The sequence below is a fragment of the Aphelocoma coerulescens genome, chromosome 21 (assembly GCF_041296385.1).
Source record: "Aphelocoma coerulescens isolate FSJ_1873_10779 chromosome 21, UR_Acoe_1.0, whole genome shotgun sequence".
Classification (NCBI taxonomy): Eukaryota; Metazoa; Chordata; class Aves; order Passeriformes; family Corvidae; genus Aphelocoma; species Aphelocoma coerulescens.
Genome location: NC_091034.1, coordinates 6962583 through 6974133, shown reverse-complemented (window position 1 = coordinate 6974133; position 11551 = coordinate 6962583). Strand labels below are relative to the sequence as shown.

The following is an 11551-nucleotide window of genomic DNA, read 5'->3' as shown; positions in this document are numbered from 1 at the left end:
CGCCGAGTTTTGGAGCAGTTTTGGGGCAACAGATAATATGAAAAAAATAGATATTAAGGTGTTGGTGCTGAGAGGAGGGTAGTGGAAGGTGTGGAGGGGAAGCTTTATGATGAATGTGAGGGCATGTTCAGCCTGGAGGAGGCTGAGGGGAGTCCTCGTTGCAATGTACATCTTCGTGAGGGGAAGAGGAGGGGCAGGCGCTGATCTCTGTGGTGACCAGGGACAGGACCCAGAGAACGGCTGGGGCTGTGTCAGGGGAGGTTTAGGTTGGATATCAGGGAAAGGTTCTTCCCCCAGAAGGTGCTGGGCACTGAACCCAGGGAATGGGCACGGCCCCGAGGCTGCCGGAGCTGTCAGGGATGCCCAGGATGGGATTGCTGCGGTGTCTGTGCAGGGCCAGGGCTTGAACTGGATGATCCTTGTGGGTCCCTTCCAGCTCAGGATATTCCATGATTCCAAAGCTGCTCGTTCGCCTCATCCAGGGCAGGGAGCGGAGCTGGGGAAGGGGCTGGAGCCCCAGGAGTGGCTGAAGGAGCTGGGAAAGGGGCTCAGCCTGGGGGAAAAAAGAGATCGGGGGGGACCTTGTGGCTCTGCACAACTCCCTGACAGGAGAGGGCAGCCAGGGGGGATCGGGATTTCTCCCAGAGAACAAGGGAAAGGACGAGAGGATACGACCTCAGTTGCACCAGGAGAGGTTCGGGTTGAAGATTAGGAAGATTTCTTCACATAAAGGGCGGTGAGGTCTCAAGCGCTCCCAACGCAAAAACGCGAATCCCTGAATCTTGCGGGCTCCTCGGACTGTGGAATTTTAAAAGCACCGCTTGTCAGAAAAGCAGGTTTTTAGGACAATTTTCCCTCCCTTTGGCACTAGATGGCAGCCGAATGCTGCAGCGGGGCTGGGACACGCGAGGATCCCGAGGGGAAGCGCTTGGATGCAGGATTGAGTCATCCCCAGGAAGAGAATTGGGCTCGACACCCTGGATAAGCCCAGCGCCCTGTCTGTGCCCAGGGGGATCCGCAGCGAACAAAACGCGGACAGATGGCTGCTGTTAGGATTAATCACGGAATTCTGCATTTCAGGAGTAAACGCTCACGCTTTTACTGAAAACTGCACAAATGAGAATGGCCAAAACTAGGAGTTGGTAATGTACCCACCAAGTGGCGAAATGCGCTGGTTTCAGAACTGTTTTCTCGCATTATCGAATTTATCACGGTGTTCCTTGCTCAACCCAGCCCAATCCCGTTTTTCTCTGAGGTTTTAATCATCTTTTCCCTTTTCCATCTCATAATGCTTTTCCACTTTGGTTTACTTGCCCATTTCAATGGCAGGAGGAGGTAGCAGAGCAAGAGAATTACAGGACATCAAAGGAACAAATCTATTCCCCAGCAAAGCTGAACTTCACTAGCAAGGCAGGACTCTCTCCTCAGTGCTTCCTAAAAATATTTTCTGCCTTCCCATTGATATTTTTTTTCCCCTCTGTGAATTTTTTCCCCATTATCACCACAGCACTTCCAGCAGAGCCTTTTCCTGACATTCAGCACTTGCTCCCACAACCTGCCATTCTCCTCTTCCCCCTCCATGTAAAACCTCTGCCTTTCTCTTGTATTTTCCATAAAAAAGAAAAGCTCTTCTCACTATCCCCTCAACTTTCACAAAGAAATCTTTCCTCTTTCCTCGAGCAGCCCTTTTGCCACCCAGCATTTCCCACCTAAACGTGTCCCCTCAGCGCTCCCTCGCCCCTTCCCACAAAAACCTTTCCTTAGGTCTCCTCTGAGCTGTTCCTAACCCTGCCCATCATCTTCTTAATTCTTATTCTTGCAAAGGCTCTCTGCAGATCACCTGGTGGTTCTGGTTAGGGAATTATCAGAAATGCAGTGACCAGACTTGTGATGAAACACCACCAGTCTCAGGGTGGCTTCACTCAGGCTTAAAACTGCCAACCCCCCTCCATCCAAGCATCACTGCTGTAATTCCAAAGCTTTTACCAGGAATGTGACACTGTTACCTGCCACTTTTTTCCTCCTTCCAGCCCACCTTTCTTTTGGAATGTGCTGGTGAAATACAGCAGCATTTTGCAGCCTCATAAAACTGAACTCCAGGTCTCCATGGAAGCAAAATACCAGCTTTTGCCTGCACCTCCAAATAAAGCCAGGCAGCCTTTCCATTCATGTCCCACAAAAAAATATCATAATGCAATTAAGAGAGATTCTTTGCCTGAGGCACAGACTGTTTCCTCCAGAAGATTCAAAGCTGGGGTCACGCTGGGCTTTGAGCTGCTCACATTTAAGCAGTTGTTTTCCTCACATTTAGCACAGGGCAAGGAAAAAGCAGCTTGTTCATTTTAACTCCTGGATGTGGCCTGATTTTTATAATGGAAATAACTGGATAAATGCAGGATAATAGAACACCTAAGAAGGCACCACATGGATTTTTAATAGCAGGTACTTGTGTAGTAACATGGAGAATGTGTCGTTGCCTTTGGAGCTATTTCCACTTTTTCCCAAAGCAGCTTCTTGGCTGTTACAAATCAACATTCTGCCATTTCTTTATTGCTGCCTGGACAGGCCAGGATGGATTATCACTCCACAAGCTACTCTGCATGTTTTGGGAATTGCTGCAAAGACTGGAGAAAGCTTGAACTGTGCAGTCTCACTAAGGCTTGTGGGGAGCTGAATTAGTACCAAGCCTGTGCACATGTAATTTTCCCTTTTATTATCAGAAGAAATGTCCACATTCACGGTGGAGGAAATTTCTATAGTTGTGATAGAAGGAAAAATCCCAGTCATCAATGGGTCAGCAGATGTTTTGCTTCATGTCACACAAAATCAAACAGGGAATGCTCTGATTTTCTTTCCCACACACCAAGATGTGTTCAATTAAAGCTTAATCCGCTGAAAATGAATGAGAAACTGAGATATTGTTTCCCACATCCCATTTATAATGCATAGAAAGGGAAAAAAATGAAAATAATCCTTTAGAAAATTACAGATTTTCTTCTATCAGGATTTATATTCTGGTTCTGCCCTCTACCCAGGATGCTGTTGCAATGCAATCCCCAGAGACTGATGAATAAAAATGTGAAATGACTACAGAAACATCTCTTTAGCATCTCCTAGGTGCTGTTTTAGCAGGTCACTGTATCCATTATTACCTGCAGAGGTGTCTTACTGAAGACAGTCACGCTCAAAACTGTAAATTAAATTTCCATTTCCTCAGACTTACATCAGTGTTACCACCTGAATTACCCAGTTATCTCTCGTCAAAACCTCTAGTAAATAAAATCGAGTATTCAAAGAATAAATCTCTCATTTTCCCATTAATGCTGTCATAATTTTAAAGTAGACAAGAGAATATGATGATGACCAGTTTGGGCAGACTCACTTTGGGTCAAGCAAGATCTTGAACCTTTAAATACGTAGGAAGTTTTCATTTCTTTTCATTATTCTCTTAATTTATTAAGTTCAATGCCAAGGTGGTACAAGGCTCATTGTTTATACAGCTGGTTTTCACATCTGGCAATTCATGACAAGATGAAGAACAGAACAGTGACTTTGGCTGACAAAAGCTGACAGAGATGTCCCAAATCAGTGGCACTCCAACGCTCCTGTGCTGAACTGGCTACAGCAAAGGCTGACTTAAACCCAAAATTTGTCTTGGTGTTCTTAAAAATTGCCTTTTCTTCCCACAGTCCATCTCCTTAGGGATAAAAAACCAAAAATGATGGCATTGGCAAAGTTGCTTAAATCAAGTACCTAGGCAAGGTAATAAACACAGAACACTTAAACGGAGTCAGCTGCATGTGAGAATGGAAACACAGCAGGAATAACAAACAAATAAAAAGGTGTTTCTGCCTGATGAAATGCAGACCTTCAGTTCCTCAGCCACTCCCAAGTTATCGAAGGGATTATGTTCAGTACAAATACTCTGTGTTATTAAGGATTCCATACACTTCCTATACTTACCCTCTACCACCAACTTTAAACTTCACGAACTACTTTCACAAGGAAAAGCAAGCAGGTCGTTCACCAGTGCTAAACATTTACACAAACAGACCACACGTGAACCTGACGTGTTTTAACAGCAACAACCCCTTTACAGCAGAGCCGTTCCCCTACTTTTTTTTTTTTTTTGCTTTAAGTGCACAGTTTCTAAGTGGTAATAAATTAATTTTTTGTGTTACAGCAGTCAGCTACATACAAACAACACATACTAAAAACTACCTCACGAAATACCTCTCTGAAGGTAACTACTTTGTGTATATATTAAATTTCAAGTAATGATCAGCCCAAGTTTGTTTGTTTTGTTTTTTTTTTTAAAGAAAACAAACAGACAAACCAACAACCACTAATTCCAGAGACGAGAACACGAGGGAGATACACTTGCCTGTGAGGACTACAGGAACAGATACACCAATAGAAATGGGACAAATTCTCAGCACTAAGGCACAATAGAATCAGTACCGGAGTATGGCTAAAACCTTACTTTACTACAGCATCAAGTGAGGAGTTAATGAGGAGTGTTCCTACGCTCAAAACACTCGGCTACAACATCAGTGAGTTCTGTGGTCAAGAAGCTTCTACCTTAGTGCAGCTGCACACAGCGTTGCTAAAGGAGGGGGTTTCAGAGGGCAACGGGGGTGCTCACTTACACCTTACTTAAAATTAAGGGTTGGTTCCTACTTGCTCAACGAAACGGAGTCTTCTTACTCAATTTATCCCTCTACCTTCACTCTTTGTGAAGCTATGGCACAGTTCGAATGGGAGAAAAGCAGGTGTTGGATGTTGGTGGTCGCCGGAGCTGACCAGAAAACCCCCGTTGTTTTTTTGGACAGTGGCCAGTGTAGGCCCCAAAATTTGTGACCAGCATAAGGCATGATACAAAACCCACCTAAAACACTTGGCTTAAGTGAGCTTTGGATCAAACATGCGCTTAGCTATGGGGGCTGTGGTTCCACCAGTCAGTTCTCCTGAACTTTAAACAACTTTACCCCACAGGAATAAAATCAAGCACGGCTCTAAGACCAAGAGGTTTTAGGTTTAAAATAAGGGTGTTCTGGAGAGTCTTTTCAAACAGGCCCTCGGCAAGATCTGCACTTGCCCTTAAAAACAGACTATTTCTGGCGCTTGTGGACCTCTGCCATTGCTTTTTGATCCGCTGAGATGCCACGAGTTCAGTCACCGCGAATGGCTCTGGCTGAGAAGCCACCCCAGGACGAAGACGAGCTCCGAGCTCCCACGGAAACCCACATCCTGGAAATCTGGGCATGGCAAACCCAACGCTGCCAGAACAGTCTGGAAAACCTCTTCCCTCGCCGGAAAGCTCTGGAATGACGGCTGCGGGAGCTGTCCGGCGCCAGCCCCGCGCTCCGCGGCGCAGCAGCAGCAGCAGCAGCAGCAGCAGCAGCAGCAGCAGCAGCAGCAGCATCCCTTCCCGCACTACGCGCGGCGCGGGCCGGCGGCAGCGGCGGCGGCGGCGGCTCCTCCGCGGGCGAGCGCGGGGCTCATGAGGTTCTCGGTGATGTAGGCCACGAGCAGGCAGATGAAGACGAGCATGACGCAGATGGATCCCCCCACGGCCGTCATGGCCACGACGATGTCGCGCATGGCCGCGGGCTCCACGCGGAACTCCACGCACTGCGCGGGCGGCGCGGGGCGCGGCGGGGCGTAGCGCGGCTGCAGGCACAGGCGGTAGCGCACGCTGCCGTGCGCCTCGGCCAGCAGGTAGTCGCGACATGCGGCGCCCAGCTCCACGCTGTCGCAGGGGAAGCGCGTGTAGGTACCGTCCCACGAGCAGTTGAGCGTGAAGCCGCGCAGGGCGGCGGCGGCGGGGCGCGGCGGCGGCCCCCAGTGCCGCAGCCCCCACTGCAGCAGCACGCTGCCGTTCCGCAGCACGTTGGCCACCAGCGCACCGCCCGCGGAGCGGTGGGCGCGGCACCCCCGCGCCGCGCACTGGAAGCCGCGGGCCGGCGGGCGGAAGCAGAGCCGCGCCCCCGCCGCCGCCGCGCCATCGCCGCCCACCTTGTAGGGGCACCACGGCTCGTCGGGGTCGCGGTCGGGGTCGGGGTTGGGGTCGGCGACCCCGAGGCACAGCAGGGCGAGCAGCGGCGGCAGCAGGCTGGGCGTGCCGGGCATGCCGGCGGCCGCCGCATGGAGCCTCGGAGCGCGGGGCCGGCGGACGCGCGGGGCGAGCGGAGCTCCGCAGCCGCCGCGGGGCCGCCAATGGAGAGGCGGTGCCGCCGTTAACTCTCGCCGGGCTGCGGAGCACCCGCCCGCTGCGGCCGCTTGTGGCCGCCCGGACGCGGCTCTCGGGGCTCCGCACGGCGCACGGAGCGCTGAGACCCCGCGGGGGCGGGCACGGGGAGTGCTGGGACCCCGCAAGGGCCGGCACAAGGGATGCTCATTCCCCTCAAGGGCCGGCGCGGGGGCTGCTGAGACTCTGAAAGGGTTGGTACAGGGATGCTCAGACCCCACAAGGGCCGGCGGGGAGGATGCTGAGACTCTGAAAGGGTTGGTACAGGGATGCTCAGACCCCACAAGGGCCGGCGGGGAGGATGCTGAGACTCTGAAAGGGTTGGTACAGGGATGCTCAGACCCACAAGGGCCGGCACGGGGGATGCTGAGACTCTGAAAGGGTCGGTGCAGGGATGCTCAGACCCACAAGGGCCGGCACGGGGGATGCTGAGACTCTGAAAGGGTTGGTACAGGGATGCTCAGACCCCACAAGGGCCGGCACGGAGGATGCTGAGACTCTGAAAGGGTCGGTGCAGGGATGCTCATTCCCCTCAAGGGCCGGCGCGGGGGCTGCTGAGACTCTGAAAGGGTTGGTACAGGGATGCTCAGACCCACAAGGGCCGGCACGGAGGATGCTGAGACTCTGAAAGGGTCGGTACAGGGATGCTCAGACCCACAAGGGCCGGCACGGAGGATGCTGACTCTGAAAGGGTTGGTACAGGGATGCTCAGACCCACAAGGGCCGGCACGGAGGATGCTGACTCTGAAAGGGTTGGTACAGGGATGCTCAGACCCCACAAGGGCCGGCGGGGAGGATGCTGAGACTCTGAAAGGGTCGGTGCAGGGATGCTCAGACCCACAAGGGCCGGCACGGAGGATGCTGAGACTCTGAAAGGGTCGGTACAGGGATGCTCAGACCCCACAAGGGCCGGCACGGAGGATGCTGACTCTGAAAGGGTTGGTACAGGGATGCTCAGACCCCACAAGGGCCGGCGGGGAGGATGCTGAGACTCTGAAAGGGTCGGTACAGGGATGCTCATTCCCCACAAGGGCCGGCACGGGGAGTGCTGAGACTCTGAAAGGGTCGGTGCAGGGATGCTCAGACCCACAAGGGCCGGCACGGGGGATGCTCAGACCCCGCCGTCCCTCCCCCGGCGCTTGGGGGGAGGCTGCTCGGTCCTGTCTTGGTCGAGTTGCAGATTTCATTCCACACCAAAAAATGCGGTTTGTTGTTCGGTTTTTTTAAAATTTACATTTATTTTAAATTTTAATTAATCTTAAATTGGTCCGTGGTTTTGATCTGGTTTTACATAGGATCTTGCTTTAATTTTTATAGCAGAACAGAAGCATTTGTCTATATTTAACCTGTAAAACACAATAATTCTCACGTCACATGGTTAAAACCCTCAGACATGTGCCTTTGGATGGCCGGGAGGTGCCTCTGTCCCCGGGGGCTAACACCAGCAGGACTTCAGTCCATGGCAGGGCTGGGGAAGGTGACAGAGCTCCCCTTCAACTGATGCAAACCTTGTTCAAAGAAATGGAGCTTACACGGCTTTTATTTTATTTTTTTTAAAATAGTGATAACCGCACACCCAGCCTGCTTTAACCTCTTGGCTTTGGGAATTCAGATAAACCCGGCAAGGATGTAAGACAGGGAGAAAGACACGAGACCCTCCCGGGAGGTCAGCTGAGAGCAGGGATAACTCTGGGTCTTAGTGCACACCCTGAGACAGAAGGAACAAGGATACTCCTCTTCCTGCTGCTTCCCCCAAATGCCCTTTCCTCCCTCTGCAGCAGGACCAGCCCTCCATCCATCCCTGGATGCGGAGCCAGCCGCTGATTTTGCAGCACAGGAGGAGACAGCAGTGCTCCATCCCAGCACTGCACCGTAATTAATGTTCTCTGAACGACCATGAGAGAGGTACATGAGAGTATTGACTTGTCTAAATGTGGAAAGAAAAGAGCCCTAATGAAGCAATAATAAAAATACAGGCTTAAACAGTGTTTGGAGATCCTTTGAGCTGTTAAATTGGTAAAAGTTGCTTTAAGTCCTTTGTTTTCTGAGTAGCAGGGGGAAAAAGCAACATTTCTTTTTGTTTGTTTTGATCAGGTTTTACATAGAGTTGTGTTCCAGATTTTATAGCAAAACATAAGCATTTGTCTATATTTAGCTTGTAAAATAGAATAATTAACATATTACTTTGTCAGACCCTCAGAAATGTGCCTAAACACACTGCTGTAGTTCTTCACTGTGTTACCTATTTGGAAACACAAGATCTGCAGCTTACTGGGTATGTTTCCTTTAAAAACAAAATTTCATTTGTCTTATGTAAGTTGAAAATACACCAAAAATAAGATCCCGAGGCCTATTTTTATTGCATAGCCTAAACAAAACCAAACCCAAACCATGCATGGAAGGTGATGCTTGCATATACACGAAGTGTAATTTGCAGCAGTGTGGAATTTGTGTCAGTAATTTTGCTTTCTGCTGCGTTGAACATGAATGGTCTGACATCAGGACACCTTCTCCTGCTGGATTTTTCAAGTGTCTGGTTCCTAAGGAAATCTTTAAGTAATTTCAATTTAATTTAATTTTGATTTTCAATTTAATTTTAATTTAAGTAATATCAAGTGCGTTGCAAGTTGTTTCCACATCTAGTTTTAAACTGGATTTAATGGGAGTGTCTCCTAGCCTATGGAAAGTTGCCAGAAATCTCTTTTGATACCAAGAGGGACCAATGGGAATCAATAAAAAAATAGGATCAGCATAGAAAAGGAAGCTGAAGGTGGGGTTATGGCTTGGAAAAGACTCGGTTATTGGAGCAGGAAGAGGTGCTGTGCTGCTGAAGGCACTTCTTGGCAAATTTACGTGTGGAATTCCAGCCAGGATGCAAAACTGGAGATCTGATGGCCCTTCCTGAGAAATGTGAGCGTGTTCAGGAAGTGGCTGAAGCCAAACCAAGCAAGTTTTTCCTCCTTCAAACTTTGTGTCCTTCTCCTGACAGCGATGAAGAGCAGATTGTACTCCAGAGCTGTCATCGTTTCCATCTCCAGGGAAGGGATCTGGCAGCAGTCTCTGTGGTTGCTTGTGATTAACAACTCACTCTGAGTTCTGGTGGGAGATCCAAGGGTCTGGAACGTGGTGCAGGGAAGGAAAATGGTTGGCACAGCAGTGAAGACCCTGAACCCATCAAAAAATTCATAACACTACAGGTTAACTCCACCTTCTGCTGCACTTTTGGCCTTGCACTCTGAGCAAAAACCCAATTCTTTATGCCAGAGCCAAGCAAGTCCACATGCTTTGGCTTGGTCAGCCTGCCTCTGCTGGCTTCATGTGAATCCTTTGTCTCATTGTTTGCTCTCTTAGCAATCCATCTGTTTCCTGAGACCTTGTTCTGTGCCCCAGTCTGCAGTAAAACTCAGCCTGGCCTTTCCATGTCATCGCTTCAACATTCTGCTGCTCAGCCCAAACCCTGTGATCTGCTTTAGACATTGAACCCCCAGCAGCATCCCAGATTGCTTTACAGGCCTCCAGACAGACCCAGCACCACGGGGTTCTGGCTTTTCTGGTTCTCCTCCACTGGGTTTGTTGTCTCTTCTTAGAGGAAACAGGGAACAAGTATTAAAACGGGGGCAACTCGCTATGGGCCAGGCAACAAAGCCCTGACAACCTACAGCTCACAATTTATGCAACACTCTGCTAATTTTAGTCTCAGATATGGCCAGGGCAGACAATCCCCAGGGCAGAGCTGCTTGCTCTCAGCTAAGGGCAGCATATGACATATGGTTCCTAAAGCATCCTCCAAGCTTTGCATTCAGAGCTGAGTTGCCACAGTTCCCTCCAAGTCATAACTTTGAGGATTACTCATCCTAGACATGCAAACGCAGAGAATCTGCCTCCTAATTTAGATTATCCTGCAGCCTGAATCAGTGAGCAGCCTCACCCCCACCGGGCTTCTATTTCCAGTGCTTGATTCACTCCCAGTGAGGGCTGAACCTCCCCGCTCTGGCAGTGCCAGGCTAAGGGAGAGCAGTGAATGAGAGGAGCAGGCAGGGAGAGCTGTGCTGAGCACAGCTGGGGCAGCCTGGGCACGGAGCTTTGGCACTGGGGCCACAGCCTGTGTGGTCAGGGATGCTGCTCCCACCTGGGAAACAACAGCATCTCAGCAGCCCAGCTGGGAACAGGAGGCAGTTTTGATCAGGATGCTCTGAAGCAGTAACTGCAACCACAGCTGATGTGCTGTGAGTGTGCTATTTATAGAGGAGCCTTGCCTCACACAGCAGGGCTGCCAGGAGAGAGCACTAACGCAGCATTAACCATCTCAGGGCATTTTGGATATCTTTAACCCCACCAGAGTTTTGCAGGGAGCTCCTTGCTGGGCTCGATGAGCAGCTCTGGCACTTGGTTAAAAGATAATTTCCTAAACTCTGGCACCTTGCCTTATTGTGCTCCACTCTACCCCGGAGCTGGAGTTGCACAGCTGATTGTACTGGTAAGAAACACAAGCAGAATCAAAACAAAGAACCAAAAAGTCCTATGGAATGTAAATTTCAAGCTCCATTACAACCAGTGGAAGAAAAACTAATCAATGCTGTCAGAATGAAAAAGGCTGAGCTTATTGGGAAATAAATATTGTTTTTCCCAGTGTCTAAAAGTGCTTGCAAAATATGCCACAAACAAGGGATTAAAAAGAGTCCAACTAATTCAAACAGAGAACAAAGATGCTCTGATTTTTTACCAGGTGATGACATTCAGCCACAAGCTGTGTTTGATGAGTGAGGTTCCAGAGTCTGAGATTTCCAACGTGGTGATGAGGAAGCAGGAGACAGATCAGACACAGGGTCTGGCACAGGGCAGGGGGTGTGACAGCTCTGCCCTGTTCTTATCACTTAAAACAGGTCCTGGGCTTTGACATATCGTGATTAAGCCCATTCTCCTTTCATTTTAAATTCCATCTGATTGTTCCTTCTTTCTCCCTGAGGTCAGGTAAGATGTCTTTTGGAGGCCAAGTAAAGTACCACAAGTTTCAATCTACTGCATCAACACAGGAAATACCCAACTTGCCAATTAAAAAGGAGCAAAATTTATCTTAGTTCCCAGTCAAACACTGGGAGACTGGAAATAAGCCAAATAGGTTGGAACTGCATTAATTGGGCTGCAAATATTCCTTCTTTCCCGTTTCTTGGTGTGGCTGTCCCTGTCTTAGAGCTGCCTTAGCTCAAGCCATCCCTCACCTCCAGGGGCCCAGGACATCAGGGTTCCATGGCAACAGCATTCCATGGGGACACTCCAAGCCCAGCAGGACTGTCACAGCTC

The 11551-nt window shown here is 49.9% G+C and overlaps 1 protein-coding gene across 1 annotated transcript; it reads right to left on the bottom strand.

Moving 5' to 3' along the window:
• Window positions 1-3451: 3451 nt before the first annotated feature.
• On the bottom strand, window positions 3452-6132 carry FNDC10 (fibronectin type III domain containing 10). Its single transcript, XM_069034813.1, has one exon. It carries the CDS (start codon window positions 6130-6132, stop codon window positions 5437-5439), a length of 696 nt encoding a protein of 231 aa, XP_068890914.1. The 3' UTR covers window positions 3452-5436.
• Between the last annotated feature and the right edge of the window lie 5419 nt (window positions 6133-11551).